This window comes from Gopherus evgoodei, chromosome 12 (assembly GCF_007399415.2).
Source record: "Gopherus evgoodei ecotype Sinaloan lineage chromosome 12, rGopEvg1_v1.p, whole genome shotgun sequence".
NCBI classification, from domain to species: Eukaryota; Metazoa; Chordata; order Testudines; family Testudinidae; genus Gopherus; species Gopherus evgoodei.
In genome coordinates this window covers 10,419,489-10,445,753 of record NC_044333.1, presented here as the reverse complement: position 1 = coordinate 10,445,753, position 26,265 = coordinate 10,419,489, and the positions used below count along the sequence as shown (strand labels likewise).

At 41.0% G+C, this 26,265-nt stretch overlaps 1 protein-coding gene across 4 annotated transcripts; it reads right to left on the bottom strand.

Annotated features, from left to right (window-relative positions):
• On the bottom strand, positions 1–26,265 carry LOC115660536 (receptor-interacting serine/threonine-protein kinase 2-like). 4 transcript variants are annotated; one of them, XM_030582023.1, is made up of 15 exons: positions 24,244–26,265; positions 23,235–23,354; positions 22,739–22,840; positions 20,905–21,153; positions 17,190–17,363; positions 13,072–13,225; positions 12,665–12,820; positions 12,330–12,472; positions 9,362–9,411; positions 6,118–6,279; positions 4,990–5,075; positions 3,494–3,562; positions 3,155–3,314; positions 971–1,177; positions 1–328 (listed from the first exon to the last, which is right to left on the bottom strand). In XM_030582023.1, exons 5-15 carry the CDS (start codon positions 17,339–17,341, stop codon positions 6–8), a joined length of 1,662 nt encoding a protein of 553 aa, XP_030437883.1. In that variant the 5' UTR covers positions 17,342–17,363; positions 20,905–21,153; positions 22,739–22,840; positions 23,235–23,354; positions 24,244–26,265; the 3' UTR covers positions 1–5. The 4 variants fall into 4 exon arrangements, with proteins under 4 accessions (XP_030437883.1, XP_030437885.1, XP_030437882.1 ...); XM_030582025.1 differs by lacking the exon at positions 24,244–26,265 and having other exon boundaries at positions 20,901–21,153; positions 23,235–23,410; XM_030582022.1 differs by lacking the exon at positions 24,244–26,265 and having other exon boundaries at positions 23,235–23,410.

The following is a 26,265-nucleotide window of genomic DNA, read 5'->3' as shown; positions in this document are numbered from 1 at the left end:
TTAAGTCACTGCAGTCGTCTATTTAATTTAGCAGAGCTGTCTGTGATGTGGTTGCCTCGTGCCAGAGGGCTACATTTGCTAGTTGAGAGTACAGTCACTACAACCTGAGCTGCCCCCTCTCCAAGGCAGAGGCAAGTGTCCAACAAAGCACGAGTGCGGCTTGTCAGGGTGGGGAAAGAGGTGATCACTTCATAGTCCATTTTAGACAATACTTGCTGAGAGCGAAGGACATCAAGAATGTGGTTGAGGCGCCCTTCTGTCATGCAGCTCAAGATAGTCTGTCGCCCACAGGCTAGGATCTGGCAGCAGTTGCCTTTGCAGCAAGGACCTTGAATAAAAAGGTACAAGATTGTTTTTACAAACTTTTTCATTATGGAAAAAAGAGGCAGCTTTCACAGACCAAAAGTCAGCCTTATCCATATCTGCTCAGTAGGAAGATTGCCCAAAGAAAGCGGTGAGGTGGAAGGGAAGTCTTTTTCCAACTAACCTTTTGCATCCCCAAGAACTACCTTGCTGGAGATGTTTGAAACTGTCACAATGAAAGATTAAACCACATACAATAGATTTTTTTCCCCATTTGTTATAAACTCAGTGGGCCTATTTCACCATAAAACTTGCTATTTTTTGTGAAGTTTTTCTTTAGACCCCTTTCCAGTGAAAGCCCACTTCTGAACAATGTGCCTATTCTGAACAAAAGTTGGCTTTGAAGGCCAAAGTCTGAGCTTTTAGTAACACAGGAATTACCACACGGGAACAGACCCATGGTCCATCTAGTCCAGTATCCTGTTTCTTACAATGGTAAGTATCAACTTCAGAGGAATTACACTAATTACCAGTAAATACACAAGAATATGGCCAAAGTACAGTTTTTATCGGAAACACTGGCGAAAGTGTGGCAAAGTAAAATATTACTATACCACATTACCAGTAGCTTCTGGTTTTTGGACCAAACTTCTCTTTGGAATCTCACCTGTTAATGTTTGCTCAAACTGTGTGCTTTGAAATTGGCTATGATGGGGACTGTGCTCAGGTGGCAGTAATAACTGTAGTGGCTGCTGCTGCCACACCTTTGGGTCCCTTTGACACTGAGCATCATCTTCTCTGCTTGCATGTGGATCAGAAGTACAAGGAGTGGGAAAGGAATGCTGCAGAGCTGATTCTCTACTGCCCGGATGAACTGGGAACAAATAAAGATGGGTGAGATAAAACTTTTAAACTGGACTACAGCTGAACATAATAGAGATTCATCAATGGATAGTTCTGGATCTCTAATTAAAACAGAGTTTAGAGGACTAACTTGTCTGTAAATATTACATCCTGTGAACACTTGCTGCTAGATCCTCCCTCTTATGAAGTTTTGACATGTTATGTACATACTCCATCTCTCACACTTTAAGAAAATTGTTTTATGCAAGAGTATGGATGATGAATTCCCAGGAGTGGAGCATCATCTTTTCAAGCACGATACCACCTGTTACACTACACATAATGGGACTGTTGTATGTGGCCAAATAATACATTTTTGTTTGTAAAATTAGAAATGTATAAGGGACACTAAACTTAATCATATACTGAAAAAAAGAATGTGCATGGGTTACTGAATTAAAAGTGGAAATTTTTTTTATCTCGTCTTGAATATTGTCAGTCACTTTTGTTTAGTCAGCTTTTTGGTGTTGCAGTGTTTGGATCTCATACTTTGTTCCTGCCCCGAAGAGCTACAATCTTTTTTTGTTATATGTTTGTACAGCATCTAGCACAATGGAGCCCTGGTGCTTGATAGAGCATCCTTGATACAAATAAATTAATAACATTGCAACTGAATGTCTAGGTCAAATGTTTCAACTGAGTTTTAATTCTAGAAACTGTTCTGTGGGTTGTAGATTTTATAGAAGGTTTTAAAAATATGTAAACTTTGGGCTACATCTGAGTTGCCAGTGTCCTTTTAACTTGTTGATTATAGTTGTGGACTACTGTACATTTGTGGATGAAATTGAGGAAAATCCTGTTCTATCCAAAAGGAATAGCCACTAATCTATTTCAGTACTAAGTATTAAGAAACCTGTATCATAAGTCCCATGTATTCAGATAGATACACCAAAGATAGATACACCAAAGATAGATACACCTCTACCCCAATATAACTCGACCCGATATAACATAAATTCAGATATAATGCCATAAAGCAGCGCTGAGGGTGGGGGGTGCATGCTCTGGTGGATCAAAGCAAGTTCAGTATAACATGGCTTCACCTATAATGCAGTAAGATTTTTTGGCTCCTGAGGACAGCGTTATATCGGGGTGGAGGTGTAACAGATTTTCTGTGGCTCAGATCTTGTAAATAAAACCATCAAAGAACAAAGAAGAAATGTTTAAGTCAACACCTCCAGTCCGCTTATATACATGAAATGCACACGGGTTTAAATACTTTGTCAAAAATTTGCCAAGACAAGGCCACAGTGAAAAAACAGAAGGCTGTGGTCAGGTAGGAATGGCTAACATGAATCATTTGTGGACTTCTGAAGAGATGGGACTCTTCCAAAGCAATTACTTTCTAATGTGGAGATATTTGACAGCAGGTATTAGAAAGTAGAGAAAAGTACTGTGGTGATTGAGGGCCACATAAGTACTTTGGTAGAGGGCTAGATTCATTCATGGTGGCAAAGGCAAAAGAAATTGCCCTCTCTGTTCCAGCAGGGTCCACTAGACCCAGGATGGATTTGCTCTCTAGGGAAGAGCAGGCAGTTCTTGGAATGCCACGGAAGGGCAGCTTTAAGTTGTGGTCAGAGCACCACAGGTGTCTGACTGGTGGAGGGTGTTCAGGGTGTACACTAAATCAGCAAATTTTATGGCTTCCTGGTTTATACCACTGAACCCAGTGAATGTCCACTCACGTATGGGAATACACTGGCTAGCTGTGAGTTCTCCCTGTGGAGGAATGGTTGCAAAAATCTTGCACCACTGCAATTCTCAAGGCAGACTCTTGCTACTGCAGAGGACTCTGTTACTCTGGTTATATCAAGAGTTATATCACAGTTGTACTCTGAAGAGGGAGACATTTGGCATGTTTTTATGGATACTGAGCCAACAAGTAATTGTTTAATATTTTGATAGTACTTGGAGGTAAAAACATCTCAAGATGGTCAGTCCTGCATACCTCTTTTTTGTGTTGTGTTTGGCGTAGTGATATCTGCAAGTGCCATCTGATTAGCCTTCTCTCTTCCTGCAGGGCTGTCAAGAACAGTTGACAAGTCCTGTGCTGTTAGATGGACACACTTGTCGATAAGCCGGTTGCTGTTTTTCTGTGCACAGACGACCTGACAGGGATGAAAATGGATAAGAAATTACTTCTATCTTCTTGATAGAAAAGACCTCCCTACTAGGCAGCCTCCCTTAGGGAGTCTAAATGCCTAAGTCACTTTTGATAATGGGAGTAAGATACCCTTGAAAAATTTTCCTCCCCGAGTGCATATGTAAGAAGACAGAGTTTGCTCACCTCTAGGTTGTGCACATGTGTCTGACGCATGTGTGGAACTGAGCCTTTGCAGGCATTTACTGCTCTCTCCTGAAACAAAAAAAATACACTCAGTAAAATATATACAACATTCAGTCCAAATGAGACTAAAAAAATCATACATTGAATATTCATGGACAGGGCCGGCTCCAGCTTTTCTGCTTCCCCAAGTGGAAAAAAAACAAAGATGTGTGGCAGCACTTGGGCGGCAGCTCAATCGCGCCGCTTATACAGCAGCAGGTCCTCCCTCTCTTCCTCTTCGGTGACAATTCAGCAGCAGCTCGAAGAGTGGGAATGAGGGACCCGCCGCCAAATCCCTGCCGAAGACCCGGACATGCTGCCCTGATATCGGACAGAGTGCCGCCCCTTTGAATTGGCCGCCTCAAGCACCAGCTTCCTACGCTGGTGCCTGGAGCTGACCCTGTTCATGCAAGTACTGCCAAAATATCAGGCATGTACACCACATGATCTGCAACTAGGAGTAAAATCACCCAGAGTACAGTTCTGTTACCCACTGAAACAATATTGGGTTGTTGTGCCTCTCTCTACAGGTATTTATTTCATATTCATCACTGTGGGCGTTGGGGAAAACAGGGGCTTTTTTGGTATATTACAAAAATCACGTCATAAATGTCATGCCACCACAAAGACTTATGCTTGGGAGCTCCTTCTCCTTTTATGGGGTACTTCTACATCTGGTCTTCCGCAAACCACACCTCCCATTTCTCAAATTGCAGCCTCTACAACTTCGAGTTCTGAAGAAGTATAAAATCTCCCAAAATCTGGGATACAAGACTATCCTCATCAAGTCAGAATCCAGCACAAGTGCGGTAAAACCAGGAGACTTTTTGCATTTTTCACTTCACAGATTGTGAGTTTAGTACCATGAGAAATCCCAGCTGCATCAGTATCCTGTGCTACCTTCCCTCCAGGCTGTACTGATAACTGATCTCAATCCTGACATCAGACACTGCTCTGCGGTCCCAGACCTGGACCTGATGTAACTGAGACTAATATTCACTCACAGCTATGCTGTGGCCTGATTGATTTTGGGAATGGATACTAGGATGAAGCTGCATTTTACAAGTAACCTCAGGCAGAAACTGACTTGGGGACTTCAGAGATGAAAGGCTAGTGCACTAACACATCTGGTTAACCTAGAACCATCCTTCTATTTGCTAGTGCTGAAAGAACAGTGTGAGGGGGCCCTCCAACTGTCTGTGACTCATGCATACTTAACAGTAATACAGTATGGACAGTCTCACTTGTGAATCCTGGATTAAACTTTTGAGGCTGAGTTTAAATGTTGGATCGAAGTATTTTAGCTCTATCCGCTCTTCAGGATTGATCTTGAAATTTTAACTTATAGCCCTTTGAAGCAATAACAAAGAGACAAATTCCTGTTTGATTTCAAAGATGGAAATCACAGAAAGCAGGCGATGCAATTGTATGGGACCATATCTGAATTTTGCACTAACCTTTGCATCAATCAAAGTGTAGATTGCACTGGAAATCTTCTCCTTGCTAAAAGCGCTCAAAATTCTCCTTAAGAGTTCTGCACATTCTGTGGGAAGAAAAATGCATTTTAAATGCAGGATGTATGCATATCCAAATAAGCAAATATCTATGCACCAATGTGCTTCCACTGATTTAATTATTCTGTTGCAATCATATTAAAATCTTTTAAATCACCTCTAACTAACTTTGCCTTATATATTTTTATTTTTTGATCTAATATAAACAAATTAGGATCAGATTTTCAGAAATGTGCACACAAAAACCTGCATATTTGTACCTAATTTATTCATGACTACACAAAGCAATCACAGTAAAAGCATGTGCGGATGGCTAGTTGGACACTTCTGTGTACAGGTCTGAAAAATCGTGGCCATAGTTTATCATTCATGTTTCTGGGCTGTCTTTTTAGAAACAGAGAATTAAAGCCTCAGCTGGTATAATATAGCTTCTCTGACTTAAACAACAGTGGGATTTGTTCTAGTGGGAATGGTGATTAATTTGAGATGGGATTGTTAAAGGTAAATCAGCCATTCTTCAAATACTGAATTTAGCTGGCAATCTCCAGTAATTTCCTAGCCTTTATCTATGCTAAATTTACTACACTATATTTAAACTAAAAATCTTGAAATGACTAAGCCACCTTACAGGAGGTAGGGTGACCAGATGTCCCGATTTTATAGGGACAATCCCGATTTTTGAGTCTTTTTCTTATATAGGCTCCTATTACCCCCCACCCCGTCCCAATTTTTCACATTTACTATCTGGTCACCCTAACAGGAGGGCACGGCATCCTTATTAAGAAAAAAACCCAAACCAAAACACTACAGTATGCTGGTGACAGTGCCCCAACTGTTTCATCTCACACTGGGGTTACAACATTCTATTGTGCCATCATTACTGTACAATGATCTAGGACATTAAAGAGACAAGGTGTGTGAGGTAATATCTTTTATTGGACCAACTTCTGTTGGTGAGAGAGACAAGCTTTCGAGCTCACACAGAGCTTCAGGTCTACAACAACACTGCATTACTTAGGACACTCAAACTGTTTGTGATAGCAACAAGGGAGAGCAAATATTGAATGTTACCTGCAGTTTGGGGCCTGTAATCTGGGTCTTGGTGCCAGCACAGTATGATGAGCTGTAACAGCCTATTTCTCTGAGGCAAATTGCTCTGTATATACTCTGCTTCAGTCCCAGGCCGCAGGCCACTACAGACTCCTGTCACAACTTCCAGCAGGTTTTTTTTGCCTGCAAGAGAATGAGAAAATGTTATTTAAAAGTTTAAACCCTCAGAACTATTTTAAGATAATGTTTAGTGCAGGTTATTTTCTGTATTTTAAAACTAAGACTACTCTCTAAAAACAAAAATAAAAACCCAATAACACACTCTTAAGTAAAGCTTGACCAGCTGTGACAATACTCATTTATACCTACCGGCAGTAGTCCATTTATTTCTGGTTGGAAGGGTTGTTTAAGCAATAAGTCACAACTGAGTATACATGCATAACTGGTAACCTGCATGCACAAATACTCTATTTGCAGTTATAGTTACTGTGTGTGCAGCCTAACTACACAGTTCTGTATGCAATTCTGAGTGCAAATTTAAAAAAAAAAATTGTTCCCTTTATGCGCAAAAGAATCTAGTTTCTCTGGGCTGCTACAAAATGGCAGTGAAAAAAATATGAAAGCACCTCCTTGCGTAAGTATATTGTACATAGTATTTTTAATCTGAGCCTATAAAGTCTGCCAAAATGAAAGCCGTTATGTAGATAAAAAACAGAGTAATCTGCTAGGTGACTTGTGATCAGCAAAGACACTGGCTTATTCTGACATCATGTACACGCACACACAACCTCACAAATGTGATTGCAAAATTACAGCATGCTGCCCCCCTCACCTCTCCCTATGGCATATGCCTGCATATTCTGTACTTGAGAACAGGCTGGTGGTTGAAATACACAAGTATATAATTCTCCTCATCATTCATAGTAGAAAATGAGAGGCTGAACTTGTGGAACATTACATATGGAAAATGAGGTGTATGGGGTATTTGTTGATGAATTTTGCAGGAGCCCTGCATGTCTTGAGAAATCACTAAGGAAATTTGAAGAGATGTAAAATCATGAGCCTGACCACTTGTGGTCATTTAAGTTTCCATGGCACTCTTTGTAAGAATGAGGATGTTTGCTAGCCCTGCTGTAATGGCCAGAGTCTCGCAGGGGTAACTGCATCCCACCGACCTTCATTCTCTCTGCAATTTTAGTTGGATACACTATCCTTCATTTTTTGTCCAAAAGGGTTGTGCAATGTTAGTGTGCGTTGAATAGTTATATGTTCCACTCGAGAGATGGTGAAGCGATTCTCATAAATAAATGTGTATGATATTTAGGACCCTTTTGGATGAAAAGTGCTATACAAATGTAATGTGACTTGTTTTAGAGTCATATTTAATAGAAATAGTGATTAAACAATTGCCAGGAAAAGTTCCACATCTTGCTGCTTTCAAAACCCCTGATTCTTGGGTTCTGCAGTGTTTAGTGCACCACAGGCAAGCAGGTAGTTTCCTTTCCTTGGACCATGTAGTGAAAAAGAAAGTCCCATAGGTAGATAGTACTCTCCTCTATCTGGAAAATGGTCTAACTGTAATGTAGTTTGGTAATCAAGTACAGAGGCACATACTTCTTCACACCTGAATGCTCAAACTGAAATCTCATTGCTAGACCAATCAGCTGTAAGAGAAGGAGTAAGAAGGATCATATTCAGGAACATGATACAGCACTGTCACTTTCATAGAACTCAAGAGAGATTAGAAAAGATCCTTCTTTAAAGTATGTTTACTATAAGTTAAAAGGAGCCATGGTTTAAAGGAATGAGAATGGGACAGGAATCAGCACTCGAAAGTCTAGTTGTCAGCTCTCGCTGTCATGATAAACAAATTATGTACCACTGCCTCTGTTTCCTTATCGGTAAAATGGGGATAATTTTCAGTCTATTATACAGTGCTTTAAAGATCTACAATTCTGTAAAATTCCTCATTTTCATTTTCTGGTATAAAATAAGCAGAAAGTAGCATATTTTATAGTAATATAAGTCTAGCAGGAACTAAAAGTTCCTATTTGAGATCTGAAACTCTCATTGATTTTTAAACATGTATAAAGGCTCAATTCTACTCACTGGACAAGTTACTTGCCACTAAGGAAATGTCTACACTGATGTAATTTCCAGCTTGAGTAGGCCTACCTGCACTAGCTCTGATTGACTGGGACTGTACTTGAGCAGGTAGCCCTTCCCACCACTCATGCTGCCATGGCTACACTTTAATTTTTAGCGTATTAGTTGGATCAGGGCTAGCGTGAGTGTGTCACTCAAACTGGAAATTATACTCTCCAGCTCCAGTGTAGACATACCCTAAAATGCTGCCTAATGTCAGTATGCTGGATTGTGATGTTAATATGCTGAGTGTCACAAGCCAAAGAGCTGTTGCTATGCATTAAAGATAAGCAGAAAGATCAAAATAACAATTTAATAGGGTGCTACAGTGAACAGGCTTAGGTAGTACATAGTAAAAACTATGCCATTAGAGACAGGTTTCAGAATAGCAGCTGTGTTAGTCTGTATCTGCAAAAAGAACAGGAGTACTTGCGGCACCTTAGAGACTAACAGATTTATTTGAGCATAAGTCTCTAAGGTGCTGCAAGTACTCCTGTTCTTTATGCCATTAAAGCTACCCCTGAGAAAGTATCTGTTTTTTTTACAATAAGAACCTTCATTTGGGGCTAGTACTCCCTACAAGAGATGCAGAGCTATGGAACTGTGCATTATTGAGATACACTGTTGTCAGAATTTGATTTTTTATAATTTTGACAGATAATACTGTTTATTTTTAAGTTTTTCCCAATTTTATTGAATTTTTACAGTTGCAGAAAATTATGAGTGTGTCAGACAATTATTTAATGACAGTTGATGTTGAGGTTCAAAAAGTTAAAGTTTTATAACCATTCAAACACAAATTGCCAATATCACATGTCAAAATATACAAAGTAAATATCCTTAAATCAAACTCTAGTAAGTTATCAAGCAACATTTTTCTTACTTTGCCTATCTGTAAATTTCAACTATCATTGGAAATATTTTTGTTAGTTTGTGTGTGTACGTTGAAATCAGTATTTTCTGACACTTACTGATCAAAAATTAATCCTTCCAAGCACTGTGATAGGGATTTGAGATAAAGCGAGGTCTGAAAAGACAGATCTGTTGGTATCAATGTTGCTTAGAGAAGGATAAACTCAGAAAAAGATAATTAACCATCAAGAAAGAGAGAAATACGTACCTTCAAAAGGTTTCTGTCTGCTTACACTTTCCCAACATAGCATTCCAAAGCTAGAGGCAAACAATAGTGAAATTGTGCTTGTTAATTTGGAATCTGTGTTGGTGTTATGATTACTTACTGAAAAATTGAGTTCATTAGTTCAAAGAAAGGGTATTTTCCATGTTACACTAAGTCAGGGGAAGGCAAACTACAGCCTGCGGGCCAGATCCGACCTGTCACGGCTTTCAATCGGGCCCACAGGATTGCCAGCCCCGTGGTGCAGCAGGGCTAAGGCAAGCTACCTGCCTGCCCTGGCCCTGTGCCACTCCTGGAAGCGGCTGGCACCACATCCCTATGGCCTCTGGAGGAGGGGCAGGAAGACGGCTCTGTGCACTGCCCTCGCCTGCAGGCTCTGCCTCGTGCAGCTCCCATTGGCCAGGAATGGGGAACTGCAGCCAATGGGAGCTTCAGGAGTGATACCCACAGGAAAGGGCAGTGCGCAGCGCAGCCACCTGCCCCACCCCAACCCCAGGAGCCACTGCTGGACATGCTGGCCACTTCTGGGAGCGGCATGGGGCCAGAGCAGGCAGGGAGCCTGCCTTAGCTCTGCTGCATGCCGCTGCCACCCTGGAGCTGCTTGAGGTAAGCAGCATCAGGCATAAGCCTGCACCTCTCCTGCACCCCACACCCTAACCCCCTGCTCTGAGCCCCCTCCTGCACTCCACATCCCCTCCTGCACCCCAACCCCGTGCCCTGAGCCCCCAACCCCCTGCCCTGAGCTCCCTGCAGCACCTTGCACCCCTCCTGCACCCCAACTCGCTGCTCTGAGCCCTCTCTTGCACCCCACACCCCTCTTGTACCCCAACCCCTGGTCCTGAGCCCCTTCCTGCACCCTGTACCCCCCCAATGCCCCGGACTCCCTCCCACACCCCAACTCCTTGCCCCAGTCCTACATTCATGGCCCTGCATACAATTTCCCCTCCCAGATGTGGCCCTCGGGCCAAAACATTTGCCCACCCCTGCACTATGCCCTTCCTTATTAGCAGGATTTCCATTTTTGCATACTATTATATTTCAGTTTCCAATTGAGCTGTCCTTATACAATACTCAAGGGATATAACAAAGACCAGCTAAAATTCTGTTTCAGGGGAAAGCCTTGCTCTTAAATTCTATAGATTATTTTCTAAAATACCTCACCTAATTTCCATTTGTGGGTTTCAAAGCCTTTCACTTCCTCTTTTTTTAGCTGCAGTAATTATGAAGTGATTGGTAGTGTTGAGCATACTGACAAGGGAATGAACTAGCTGACCCACTAAAAGCTTGATCTAAAGCCCAATGAATCTTTCTTTACATCAGTGAAATCTGCATCGGGTCCTAGATCTTTTTTTCCCATTTGTAACTTCTAGGAAATGTCACTCTAACATTTAAATGTACTTAAATCAACATCAATATTGGTGTAAAAACACTTGGACATATATGCAAAACAAAAAGTATATTCCATGTCATACCACTGCTGGACACACACAGGTCTCATGTAATACCAGTCACTTCCAAATATCTATAATTAAAAAGGTGTGACACCCGAGAATGGGAATTATGCCATCTGAAAGTGAGGCTCAAATGTATTCTTCATGGACAACAGAGGAACAATCACATCATTCATAGGTGTTATTAAATACATATATAATATGACTAATTTTTGCTCACTGCTTTGATGACAATAGAAAAGGAGCTGAAGTTGTTGGCTCCATGACAAAAATAAAAGATCTAACACTAGAAAATTGGCCTACATAATATTAGGTATAAAGTTTGTCATAGACTCTGTGGTGCCAGCCATGAAGAGTCACACAGTTGCTATTTTTTGCTTGTCATTCATCCAGAGTATCATGTATGTGCCCTTTAGATGTGTGGTAGACAAGACGGTGGAGTAAATAACATGCATTCTTTATGAAAGTCATTTCAATTAAAAGGTAATGCCTGATTAGGCATAATGAGTTCTTTCAGAAGAGATTCCACAGGACCTTAAAGGGACATCAAGATAAAAATCATTCTTATTTTTAACTAGATCTCAACCAAGCATCCAATAATTGTGCCTAAATATTAAATATTGGCACAACTGTCTACACCACCAACAGCAGCCATTTAAAAATCTAACTACTTGACTTGTTGATGATACATTTCTAAGAGGATCGCACTTGTGTGTGCAAATAATTGGGTCTACAGTTTTGGCACCCACATTGGACATTTAGGCTCCAATGCTAGCATTTATAAAAAGAATCTTCAGATATTTATAAAACTTTATATTATTCAAACTGAAAGAATTTGGAAACTTAACTCTTGCTGCTTGACTACCTGATGTCTAAGGCATGTCTATTTTTGTAGGCAGATTAAGTTTTGCACAGATACTTGAAAACACAGAATCAGTTTAGTAGCTACAGTTGAAAGTTTGGTCTCCTATCTGAAAAGGGTATGTTTAAAAAAAACGTAAGTTTTGCTAAACACTAGTCCTTCACCTACAAGGATTTGTCACTCTCTCCTTGTGTGCATAGAACTCCTTTTAATTTATTCAAGTAAATCTAATATAAGCATCAAGATGAGAATATACTTCATAGCATGTCATCCGCAGCAGTATTCTACTTTTTTTACTGTAAATTAATATTTTGAAGCTGAAGTTTGGCAATTGCTTAACCTAAAGGTAGGGCTGTAAGTCTTAATTTTTAATATAACAAATTGTATTGAAATAATTTCCTTCAAACATTAGGAATTTCAAGTTTAACTAAATGCTGCAATATTCCTAGTCTGGAATGTTATGCAGATATGATATTTGTAACAGCTGTTATTTGAATGGAATACTGTGTTCTGTAGGTTTCACTGTAGTATAATTTTACAATATTTTCTTGAAAGAAACATTTAATTCAATACTATGTGAATTGCTCTCCAGAAGTAGATCTCTTTTAGCTATAACTTTCTCTTAAAAACCTGTACTAACCTGTAAATATCTCCTTCTTGTGAGGGTACACCTCCTTCAAGTATTTCAGGAGAAAGGTATACCAAATCCCAGCAGCTTCTATTGCAGTTCTGCAGGACTGATCTTTGCTGCTTCCTCCAGGAGGTTAGACCATAATCTGTTATCTGTAGAAAAGAGTGAAAGGTGAATTGTAGCAACAATATAGCATTATTGCTATCAAATATTGATCTGGTATTTTATGTTAGGATAGATGTCTGATAAATAATCCTATAATCAAGCATACCTTTGGAGAAGTTGTTCTGGTTTCATGTCAAGAAAATAATGAAGACAAAAAACTAAATGTAAAAGGGCCTCACCTTAGCTCTATATTGTGTATCCAAAAGGACATTGGAGGGTTTCAGGCTGTAGTGGAGGAGAGGAGGGTCTAGCCTATGGAGATGATATAATCCTTCAGCCACATCTGACAGGATCCGCATAAGTAGGGGAAAAGGCAATTCTGGGTACAGGTGGTGCTAAAAATCAACATTTATTTCAGTGTAATATTTCACAATATGTATATATATATATATATCTTTTAGAATTATAAAGCAGTCATTATTCACACTATCTATTGAGATCTACACATGAAAAGTATTAGCAACACTACTGTAAAATTAATATCCATAACTGAGGTATAGTTTGCTCATTTTATTATTGCCCTAGCTTCTAAACAGTTTTAATACCCATAAAGGAGCCCCTCTAAAAGATCCCTACTCTTCCTTACCTCGTGGATGAGTGAGTGGAGGGATCCATTGCACATCCATTCAGTCACGACCCCCAGAAGTCCCTGAGATTGGTAGATCCCAAGAGAAGGCAGGAGCTGTTCAGACTGAACGCGTCGTGTGTTTGCTACATCTTGCAGCAGCACCTTCAACTCACTGCAAGCAGAGAACAGGGATTAAAGAGGCAGCATTTCAGACAGACATGTTGAGTAACAGTCATATTGTGTGATACTGGAAAGAAGGATGACTTGGTAGAGTTTTCCCACCACTACCATTATCTGGTGTTTAATACCAACAATGTTTTCTGGAGTACAAAGCATCTTTCATATTAAAACTGTAAAATGTACAAGAAAGAAGCTAGTTCCATTAGTATCAAAATATATTTATCAGGATCTAAAATGCAAGGGCAGGAAGAATGTTTGGGACAGTTAAACTAACAAGAAATGACCGGTCTGAACTGATTTTTTTTCCTGCTGTTCCCCATAAAGTGTGCTTTCCTCATGCCATCAGTGAGGTCCCTTCCACACTGCAAATTCTACCGGCTTCAGTCATAGCCTGTATGGATGGGATCAAACCACATAAGAGAGTAAAGGTAAAGCCATGAGGCCAAATTTAGACCTAGTGAAAGTGACAGGTGTAACTTTAGGGACTTAGTGGAGCTGCATCTGCTTCTACTCAGATTGGATTTAGACTTAAATTCAGCGGGATGTATTTTAAGAAGTATAAGGAAAACAGATTTTGCTAATCGGTAGCAGATTAAGACTATTTGAGAATTTCAGACAATAACTAATTTGTTCAGTTGTACAATGGTAGCACTGATCTGTGGATCAGATCAGAATGTTCAGTTTCAAGGAAGATAAATGAACTGGTTCTGCTACAGCCAGGGTGGCCAACCTGTGGCTCCAGAGCCACATGCAACTCTTCAGAAGTTAATATGCGGCTCCTTGTATGGGCACCGACTCTGGGGCTGGAGCTACAAGTGCCAACATTCCAATGTGCCAGGGGGGTGCTCACTGCTCAACCCCTGGCTCTGCCACAGGCCCTGCCCCCACTTCACCCCTTCCCACACCTGAGCCTGCTGTGCCCTCGCTCCTCCCCCCACAGAGCCTTCTGCATGCCACAAAACAGTTGATCAGGATGTGTGGGGAGGGAGGGAGAGGTGCTGATCAGTGGGGCTGCCGGTGGGTGGGAGGTGCTGGGAGCAGCGGGCAAGGGGTGGAGCTGATGCAGGGGGCTGCTGACATATTACTGTGGCTCTTTGGCAATGTACATTGGTAAATTCTGGCTCCTTCTCAGGCTCAGGCTGGCCACCTGTGCTACAGGATCACTCCTCCCTAAGTTGCATTTAACTTTAAAAATATGATCCCATCTCTAATATGTTCTGAATTGCTGATTCTATGCATGAAATCTTCAGCCCATAGAAATTAATGGTAAAATTCAATAGGACCAGGATTTCAACCCCTGTCATTATTTTAAAGACTAACCCCAGTTACCGTTTCCTGTTGAAAAACAAATCTGTATATTTAGGAAGAGGGTCCAGCTGCATAGTTTGGCTTTTGATACCAACTGTTTCAAAGTTTGGGAACTTAATTCAGTCCCAAACATTGCACACCATGTAAATCACAGATTTGCTATTCTATGTATGTTTTTAGCCTGTAGGATATATTTATTGCAGTAGGTACTCTTTGATAAATCTTAAGATCTTAACTTAGATTCCTCATGCTTCAGCAAACTTCCGTTGAACTCAGTGACAGTCTCATCGACTTTAGTGGGAGTATGCCTACGTAAAAACTGAGTAAAGACATCAGGATTTAGCCAGATGACTCTACTGGTAATGCTAGCACCCTGGACCCTCTAGTACTTGCTTCCTAACTGTATGCAATGGCTCCTGGTCCCTGATCAGCCTCAGCAGCATGCAGGAGATTTTTTTATCCCTGAACTGATGCCCATTCCCTGATCTGTCCTATGTACTGGTGTAAGAGACTGGGAGATATCCGACAACTCCTCAAACTAGCCTCTGTTTTCCAAACCAGCTCCTGTTCCCACTCCCCCCAGCAACTGCTAACACAGGAGGGAGACTATTTCAGAAAAATTCTCTAAAAACTATTTTAAGCAGGTGTGGATCAAATTTCTCACCCATCATTATATAGCCCAGCACTGCTTGCCAGTGCCCAAGAGGCTGCTGGTAACTGCCCTTCTGCTGGAGCACAATACTGTGAAATGCATGGTGGAAATGTAAGACAGGGACTAACAGGTGTAGCACAGTCCTATCATAGTAAAAGTTGCTTCCTGTATTTTTGCTTTTTGTTGGAATCCTCTCTGGTGTGCATGTGATATACAATTCAGGGAAGTATATAAAAATGCAGTTATAGGAAGAAGCGACTAAAAATTACATTGTGGGTTCCATATTTGGGGGTCACTGATTTCCAGATCAAATGTATTTGTGAATGGATATTGCATGGGCAGTGGCAGTAACAGCACACTCAAGTTAGATGTGCAGCTGTGCAAGCACTTTTCACATATACAACTGAACATGCATTGTTTAGAAAAATCAGGCCAGGCAGTCCAAGTTGGGTTCTTTTTTAAGGAAGGAAAATAGCCTTTTCATTGCAAACATAATGGATATTCAGTATGTTAATACTCGTGTTTATAAATAAATTGTGTCTCCAAAGTTTATATACAAATTGTGCTTATTTCTGCCTCTTAACATCATTATTAACAATATGGATTTCTACCATTGGAACTAGGTTAGCAGTTCAAATGATGGGCAGGATAGAATCCATCTTATTCTCATTGCTGGGTTCACTCTACAGTGGTAATAGTGTGGGTGGGTGGGGAGAGGAACAAACAGAGACTTGACATTTAAAGAGCAGATATGAATAAGAAGGTTCATTTTCCCATAATCACTTTTATAACTAAAATAGCACTTTAAATCCAGAAAGGAGAAAATAAATTATTAGCTTTTTTTGTCTGATATAACTTTTTTTTATTTAAACAAAAAGTGGGGAGCAAACAGGGGAAAGAGGGCAAGCCTTTTAGAAAAAACTACCAAATAAATATATTCTTATTTTAGATTAGTAAGTTATTGCAGTTCTATTGAATTTAAAACATAAAAAAGCAGAACACTCAAACTTAATCCATTTTTGGCCTGATCCAACCTCCATGGAAGTCTTTCCATTGATGTCAGTGGGATTCGGATCAGGGCCCTGAGCCCTATAGAGACCCTGACTAAAGGCAGACTCGTTCTTGTTTCAAGATTAAAATTTGGATGCCATAAATGAAAGAATTTAGACTGAAGCACAACCAAAGACCAAACATGGGAACCTTGGATGCAAGTAACCCAAGAATTTTAGGGGGTGTTTGAAATGTGAGTTGGATTAGATAAATTGTTCCTATCTTTGTTTTGGAAAAATCAACCTCTCCATATCCTACTTTAAGATATTTGAAATCTGAATTTTTCAGTTTAAGCAGACCTCTTACAAAAACCAGCTAAGGAGCTACACTTCTCCTCTTCTTCTCATGTTCTGCTCTTAGATGCCCTTTTAAGAAACTGAGAGCCTAATGAGTGCATTCACTAGAGTGATTTGGTCCCACACCATTAAAAAATAGTATGAGCCTGACCTCAAAATCCCTATAAGCCTGTGACTCCAATGAATTAAATTGGAGTTATGTGAGTGTTAGGCTGACATCCATTTGTGACAGAGTTTGTGGTTATGACTAATATATGCACTCAATCCTATCTCTACTGCAACTGTCCATTCTCCCTTTCTTCTCGTATGTGTTCCTTTATTCACCTATCATGTTTTGTCTGAAACTTAGATTGTGAGCTCTTTGTGTTTGTTTGTATAATGCATTGTACAATGGTGCACTGAACATGGATTGAAGTCCTTTGGTGCAATCACAACACTATTAATAATAAGCCCCATTGTCATTACATATGTCAACTTTCTCATCTAATGCAATTCAATGTATTTCTTTCACTTTGTCTCTGTTAATCAGTTGGGAGCCACTGACGTGGAAAGGTGAACTGGGGTCAGAAATGCTACAGTCCATGTTGGTCCCCTCTTTGCACTACTGTCCTCCTGAGCTGTTTATATAGTACATCAAATATGATACCCACCTCTCTGTTGTATTCTGGCTGGTCAGCAGCTTCAGTGATATGTTAATGTTCTGAGGAGCATGAAAGGCTTTGAGGGCGAAGCCAGAACTTGTCCTGGTGAAGATAAAGTTATCCAGCTCTTCCTGGGCTATTACAGGCATCAGATTGGCCATTTTCTGCTGTTTAGTGGGGGGACTGAAATGAAGAAAAACAGACATCCTTAGATTTGCTTTTTTTATCATTGCCAAAGTACACTGAAGTTGCACCACATTTTGTTCCCCAAACTACTCTTCACCTTCATTCAAAAAGCTTTGTATTACCATGCTCTGGGTCAGATTGTCCTTTAAAGATAGGGAAAAAATCTATCTACCACACAGGGAGATCCTGAGGTTTACTTACCCTTTGTAAATAAGAGGCGCTAAGCTCAATATTATGGCTGGTTCTCATTATAATCACCTGGAAATATGGGGGCACTATTTACATTAATATAATACAATGCTTGACTTCCAAGGATAGTGTTTATAATTTGGGGAAACAACAGATCAAAATTCTTACAGTTCCATGCTGGACAGAAAGATAATTCCCATGAAAAACTGTAATAATGCAGTAATCCAGTGTTTCCCAAACTTGGGACACTGCTTGTTTAGGGAAAGCCCCTGGTGGGCCAGGCTGGTTTGTTTACCTGCCACGTCCACAGATCTGGCCAATCGCGGCTCCCACTGGCCGCAGTTCGCCACTCTAGGCCAATGGGAGCTGCTGGAAGTGGCAGCCAGCACATCCCTCGGCCTGCGCCACTTCCAGCAGCTCTCGTTGGCCTGGAGCGGTGAACCATGGCCAGTGGGAGCTGCGATCGGCTGGACTGTGGACGCGGCCAGGAAACAAACCAGCCTGGACTGCCAAGGGGTTTCCCTAAACAAGCGGCGTCCCAAGTTTGGGAAACACTGCAGTAATCCATTCCAATCTACCTCCAGAGTCATGCCCTTTACAGATGTGCCGTTATTTACTAGAATACTGTATGTCAATAGAACAGCAAAACAAAAGGCCAAATTCCCTAATGTGGTATATTGGCAAAACTCTACTGAAGTCAGTGGAGCTGTGCCCATTTACAGCAGCAGAGAATTTGGCCCATCGGTTATATATAGTAGATCCCTAGGGCCACGTGCATATGTGCCTTAATACACATTGACTAGAGATAACAACCTCCCACACAGCCACTTTGTGTTAATGTATGAGTCAGGTGTTATTAATAACAGGTGAGGATGTTTTAAAAATATAGTGAGCATAAAAATCCACTATACTTAGTGCTGAAAGAAAGCAACAAGAACAGACACAGCTGAGACAAGGAAAACAGAAAGGGAAGAAAAGGGGTCTTCAGAAGCCCATTTATGAGAATAGTGCATGGTTAGAGATCAGAGGCTCATAAGAGCTCAAAATGGAATGCTCCCCTCAGACTCAGCAGATTTCCACTAAGAAAGCCATGCAGGAATTAATGCTGCTCTAAACTGCAGATTTAAGTAGCGAGTAAGGGGTGTAAGTTGAGAACTCTCTTTTTAAGTTGAGAGTTCAGCTAAAGTGTGGTCTTGTGGTTAAGGCATTAAACTAGGATGCAGAAGGTCTGATTCTAGTTCCCAACCCTGCCACAGAAAGCCTGTGTGATCTTGAGCAAATCATAATCTCTCAGTGACTCTGCTGAGCATCTACAAAATGGGAATAACCACACACCTTTATTTTATCCTTTGTCTATTTTGCCTAATTAAATTGCAAGGTCTTCCAAGCAGAGTCTGGCTGTTACACTGTAGATTGATATCACCTAGATCAGTGGTTCTCAACCAGGGGTCTGGGGCCCACTCAGGGGCCGCAAGCAGGTTTCATGGGGTCCACCAAGCAGGGACAGCATTAGACTTGCTAGGGCCCAGGGCTGATGCCGAAGCCTGAGCAACTTAGCTTCACAGGGCCCCAGGCAATTGCCCTGCTTACTACCCCCTATCGCTGGCCCTGGCTTTTATATGCAGAAAAAAGCAGTTTTGGTGGTGCAGCTGGGCTGTGGAATTTTTATAGCGGGGGATGGGGGGAAGGCACTGAGAAAGAAAAAGGTTGAGAACCCCTGACCTAAAGCATAATGGGGTCCCAAACTCCATTAATGCCTCCAAGTGCTACCCTAATTCATATAATAATCAGACTAAAATGTCCATTGGTTGACTAATAAAATTCCCCAATCTAATGTAAGTTTGATGCAATGAGATGGATTAAACCTTTTGTTTTTTATTTTAAACAACAATATTCTAGACTGAATCTGAAGGCACTAGCTGTGGTTTCGGCAGGAACTATTAAAACAAGGCACTCATTCAGTAGCTACATAATGGCCTCCCAGAATGACTTTGCAGAATTGTGATTGATCCTCTCTATGCTGCTATGAACGAATTATTATGCTGGATAGCAACAACTATGCGGAAGGAAATATTTCAGACACATGAGATTTCTCTGATGCCCAAAATGAAGAGGTTAAGTACATAATATATTTTTTCATATACATCTACTTCAAGCAGTGTACTTTGTAAATACACATCCTACATCTGCTTCAAGCAGTGTACTTTGTAAAGGACACATCCAATATAGCATGAGACCAACAGAGCCAGGCCAGTCATTTTACGTGCAAAATTACACAAAGCTCTTCCAAATCAGAGACAGGCAAAAAAAAAGAACCATTTATTCCTCAAATATTATGGGGATTGGATAAAGTGGAACCTAAATTTAGTTTTGGTTTCTGTGAAGAAAAATAAACAATCAAAAGGTTTGCAAAACCAAAATAATTTTTCATCTCTAAAAATGTGTAAACCAGAATCATTTACTCAAATCTCTAAATGTTCGGGTTCAAAAGAGTCTAATAATGAGTCTTGGCTCCAAATCGCTCCTGGTTTTGCTTATTTTTATTTTAAGAGAACTAGGTAAAACTGGAATCAATTATTGAAACTTTGGTGGCACAAATAAAAAGAGAACCAAGTCTGAATCACCCCAACCTTTTGGTTTTGCAAAATCTAACCCTGACCAAAGAGGTTTTGAAACCAGAATGACATCTGTTTTCACCACTTGTTGTTTTTATACAAATGAATTACAGCTGGAAGCAGCATTTCCCCCCATATACCTAGAGGTTTGGGCAAGATTCTCAACTCATCTGTAAATTGCCGATTTACATCGAGTGAGGATCTGACCTTAAAATCAGAAACCCCAGTTTTGCTACCTTTACATATATTGGGAACTACCTTATTTCAGAACTAGTCAGTGGGACTAATCACAGATTAAGGTACTATTTAATGTCAGTAAGGTGGCAAAATCAATCCCTAAATGGGAAGCAAAAGAATCCTTCATTGGGAAAAAAGCTCTCAGTGCTGCACTACCAACAGCTCTGCTCTTCTGGGTATAGAGATTTTACTCCTTTTAAAATCCAATATCATTTTACTGCCCACAGTATGATGTGGTTTCTAACCACAGCTTGTCAAGGCTGGCGGTTTGGATGAGGGGGACTACAGAAAGTTGTGAGAGGCTTTAAATGTCTCATTGAAACACACTGGAAAATCCTGCATTACAAGAGCTGATCCTTTAAAAACTACCTTTACGCTTAATTCACAGTGAAAGTGTTTCCATCCATATGAAGGAAATGTGGCTGGGGGCTAATTTAATGTTTCAGTGTCCAAATAAAAGAAGTGAAAACAAACATACAAAGAATATTGAGACTTACCTCCAGACGTTTGGGCATAGAGACTACAGGAGTGAGCTAGTGCGACTGCAACAAAGAGCTGTGATCTGCCTGGAACAGTGATGCAATCACAGTCTAAGCCTCGCTGGGTATGAGTCAGCTGCATTGTTTATCTCCTCTTTTATTGGCTGCCTACACACATCCAAAATTTCTCCTAGTTGTGTGCGCAAACTGTAACTCCTTAGTGACTGCAGTCATCTAGGTTCTCTTCATGGGCTGGCCAGTTAATTGCTGAAATAGGCAAGAAGAGGTTATAGAAAAGGTTAGAGAAGTTGAGTGGACGCTGTGATGGCCACCAGCACGAAGAGAAAACAATAAAATTGAGATGCAGGGATGTTCAAATCTGGATCCAGACTTTGCAAATCACCTGTATCTCTACAGTGGGGTGAATCAAAACCCAGATACAAAACCCACTCAGCTTTGGTAAAGTTTGAATCTGAATTTTGTGGCTCAGGCCCATCTCTGAATAAAGACAAGGAAAATCATTCCCTTTTTGGTTATAGTAGAGTGTGCACAGAGGGAGTGGATATGTAGTAAAGGCCTGATCCTACTAGGTGCTGGGATGCATCCATTCTCACCAAAGTTAATGGAACTGGAGGATGCTCAACAGCTAGCAGGATGGGAACTTTAAGGAGAAAACAATAATATTTTTGAGTGTCCAGCTTTATTTACAGAGTATAGTGTAAGTGTAGTTTTGTGAATGGTACCCTCTAAAGGGTCTGATTCAAAGCATACTGAAGTTTATGGGAGTGTCTCTGTTATCTTCATTTGGCTTTGGATCAGCCCCTAAATCGGGTGGGCAAACTACGACCTGCGGGCTGGATTCAGCCCGCCAGCTGTTTTAATCTGGCCCTCGAGCTCCCTCTGGAGAGTGGGCTTCAGAGCTCCAGCTGGGGAGCAGGGTCAGCGGCTGCTTCATGCGGCTCCCGGAAGCAGCGGCATGGCCCTCCTCCGGCTCTTACACATAGGGGCAGCCAGAGAGCTCCATTCTGCATGTGGCCCCTGCCCCAAGCGCCGTCCCCACAGCTCCCACTGGCCGGGAACCACAGCCAATGGGAGCTGCAGGGGTGATGCCTGTGGACAGAGCAGTGGGCAGACCCGCCTGGCCATGCCTCTGCATAGGAGCCGGAGAAGGGACATGCTGCTGCTTCCAGGAGCTGCTTGAGGTAAGCGCTGCCTGGAGCCTGCACACCTGAGCCTCTCCCCGTGCCCTAACCCCCTGCCCCAGCCCTGATCCCCATCCCCACCTCTGAACCCCTCGATCCCAGCCCACAGCACCCTCCTGCACCCCAAACCCCTCATCACCAGCCCCAGCCCTGATCCCCCTCCTGCAACCTGAACTCTTTATTTTTGGCCCCACACTGGACCTGCACCCTCAATCAGAGCTCTCACCCCCTCCCACACCCCAACCCAAATTTTGTGAGCCCACCATACAATTTCTATTCCCAGATGTGGCCCTTGGGCCAAAAACTTTGCCCATTCCTGCCCTAAATACAGAGAGGAAGCAGAACCACTGAACATGTCCCCTTCCCCCTTCCTGTGAGCCCGAAAAGCCTCTCTTCACCAAAATAAATAAAATATAATATATATATATATACACACCTATCTCATATAATGGGAAGGGACCCCTTAAAATAAATAAATAAATAAATATATATATATATATAATGGGAAGGGACCCCGAAAGGTCATTGAGTCCAGCCCCCTGTCTTCAGTAGCAGGACCAAGTACCGATTTTGCCCCAGATCCCTCACAACCCCGGGTTTTGCAGGACAATGTTCAAACCACCAAGCTATCCCTCCTCCCCCCTACCCACCAGCATTATGTGGCTTCAGCTCTGTGGTTTTAAAGGAAGAATGCCAAGGATAGGAGGCAGGGAGTAGCCCATCACATGATTTCCTCAAAGCTGCATGGCTATCTGAACAGAAATGAGTGTTACTAGAAGCAGCATTAGTATCCAGTCTGTGCCTACGTGCCCCTCAGAGAATGAGAAATGGGACAGGAGCCTGGAGAGGAGACAGTGGCAGCAAGGGTATGGGCAACAGCCATCAGGGATTGGGGAGACTGAATAGAGAGGGGGCAAGTTATTATGAGTACCACTTCCCTTCACTTCTCCACGCTGATCTCTTTTTAACAATGTCTTCACTACCTGTCCATGGCCTACATTTCTGTAAGCATGATATCAACAGTATGATAACTGTCTTAGGTATTTATAGACCATTAGTCATTGTCATAGACTCTGTGTTACATTTGTAATCACACATGAAAGAAAAGAAACCCTTTATAATTAAAAAATCTGTCCTTAAAAATACCTTTGGAGATTTTTTTTGAAGTGCTCATTTTCACAGAAATAGTGAAAAAGGATATGACTCCCTGACACTCATACGTGGTGTACTCTGATGCACCTATTCAGTTTTCCATGGAGAAGTGGTCTGAAATAAATAGGTGAAAATCAATAAGGACAAATGCAAAGTACTATGCGTAGGAGGAAATAATCAATTGCACAAACACAAAATGACTGCCTAGGAAGGAGTACTGCAAGAAAGAGTATAGTGGATCACAAATTAAGTATGAGTCAACAGTGTAATACTGTTGCAAAAAAAAGTGAACATCATTCTGGTATTATTAATAGCAGTGTTGTAAGCAAAACACGAGAAGTAATTTTTCCAGTTTACTCAGCACTGATAAGACCTCAGCTGGAGTATTGAGTCCAGTCCAGTGGAGAGCAACAAAAAATGATTAGAAGTCTAGAAAACATGACCTGTGAGGAAAAATTGAAAAAACTGGATTTGTTTAGTGTGGAGAAGAGAAAACTGAGAGGAGACATGATAGTCTTCAAGTACATAAAAGGTTGTTATAGAGAGGAGAATGATCAATTGTTCTTCACTGAGAACAACACAAGAAGTGATGTGCTTAAATTGCAGCCAGGGAGATTTAGGTTAGACACTAGAAAAAACCTGCTAACTGTAAGGGTAGGTAAGCACTGGAACAAATTACCTAGGGAGGTTGAGGTTTTTTACAAACCTCCAATGAGCACCCATGGAGTTGGCGCCTATGATTCTACATGCTACGCACAGAGGGTAGCAAAACACTCAAAGTGTCCTTTGTCTGATGCTCTCTTGCTTATTGTTTTCAGCTTACGTGACACAGTGCCAACCAAACTATTAAAGATTAATTTTAGTGCTGTGTTTAGTATGACTAAATCATGGTCACACTGGCCAGTTCCTAGATCCGAGCTTAGGTCAGACTCAACTCCTCAGAGGCTGGTTTGTCACTACTACTGTGCATTCTAATTCATGAAAATAATAATGAATATCTTACCTTTATATAGTGCCATTCATCCTGAGGAATTCTAAAATGCTTTACAATCTCTCACACAATATATTATAGTCTATACATATTGAATAAGGAAAGAGAAAAATTATGTAGGATTGCCCTAAAGAATGTCAGTAGTAATGAGAGAAAATTAAGAAAAGTAAAATTTAGTCTGAATATCAGGAAAAACTTTCTGAGAGTAAGATTTCTCAGGGAAACCATAATAAAGGCCCATTAATTCTTTTCAGTGTTTAATTCAGTGTCTATGCACAGAATTCACTTCACTTCTTTACTGCTCTGATGCAATGATGTTGAGGTCATATAAATACATAGGTACCGGTGAAGTACAGTTAGCTGGGTGAAACACTGACTTTTTAACAGAGCATAGCAATGCTGCACTATGGTCAAGGACAGGAAAAGAAAATGATAAGGCCAAATTCATCCCTAAAGGAAGTCCATTAACTACCATTTAGACTACGTGTACGGAGAAATTCTTCAGAGAATTCAGTTAGTGATCTGAGACCTATTTTGGAGAGGAGAGGAGGAGGGAAGACATTACATAAATACTAGTGGAACTCATTATCCAATAAACAAATAAATACATCACACCATGGATAGTGTTACATACACCAGGGATGGAATTAAGCCAGGGTGTCTGACGGTAGTTGCAGGGAGAAATCTAAATGGGCCGCATGCATAATTACTCATACAGAGATTTATCCAGAACACTAGCTAACACCCCAATTTCTGCAAGAGGTGCCAGGGGACTTTTAAAGACTACAGTTATCAACCATTACATCTAACACAAAAGACAGACGCTCAACAACCGCTAAGGCCACTAAGTTTCCAAGAGGTAAAAAAAATAGATAATTTTGAAAACGGACTTTTTCCTACTCCCATCAAATAAGGGCCCATAAAGAATCAAAAATTTGCCTTTTCAGTGCCAATTTACTTACCTGCCCCAGCCACATCTCTAAAAATCATCTAAGCTGGGCTGTGTGTAAAAAACACGCTAAGAGGAAAACAATCCAAATACGCAGCTAGCTGGTCTTCAATCATCCGTATTATCCAAACAATATATGAATTAAGGCAGTAATGTCCAAAGGATGGTACAGATTAAAGCTCCAGGACCTCAAACAGGAGAAGTCTAGGTATGCTTGCATTAAAAAGTTGTACTAAATCATTAACTTTGTCCTACAATTATGTTGTGATGTGTCTCTATGGGAGCAGGATTCAAGGAGGACCACAGAGTAACAGATAGAATATCTGAGCATGTATGAACAATAAGAAAAAGTGACGCAGAGTATCAGATGGCAAGTCTTTATGTGCAGAGGCATGCAAGTGACCCAAATACCACAGCGTCTGATGTATGGATTTTCAGTGAGCGCCTGTGAGAAGTGCAGAAGTGATCACATGAATTCTTCTTTGAAGTGTCAAGCTTGTTATTCCAGTTGAGCATCTGAACCTGACTGGCTTTGATGAAGAGTTAGGGCCTGATTTGCTGTCATCTTGCCCACTGTGGAGTCATTTGTACCTGTGCAAAGTGGGTCTAAAATGCTATCATTCTCATCTGGTGCCAGGTAGTGGAGATTAATGTATGGAAATATAATGGATATCGAATGTTGTATTTTTTAATATTGAATGGGTATTGTAATTTATATGTATACATTTCTGTCCTCAGTTATACCCATGTGACCAAATTAATTTAAATGACTGGATACCAGGTAGGCACAACAATACTCATGAAGTGTTGTTTTAAATGTCTAAATGCGGAATTCTGATGTTCATTTAGGACGGTCATCCACATTTGAACTAAGGCATCCCGTTTATTTCTCCAGGAAAACATTTCCTCATTCCCAACAAACACTCACACGCCGTGATGTTAGAAAATAGCTTTGGCTTGTCATCCTCTCACTAATTAGATGATTAAAAGAAAAGCCTCCTGGCCTTTAGGCAGTTTCTGGAGAATGACAGTGCTAGACAACTCTAATACTGTAATTAATAACATCATGAATTATTTATTAGATG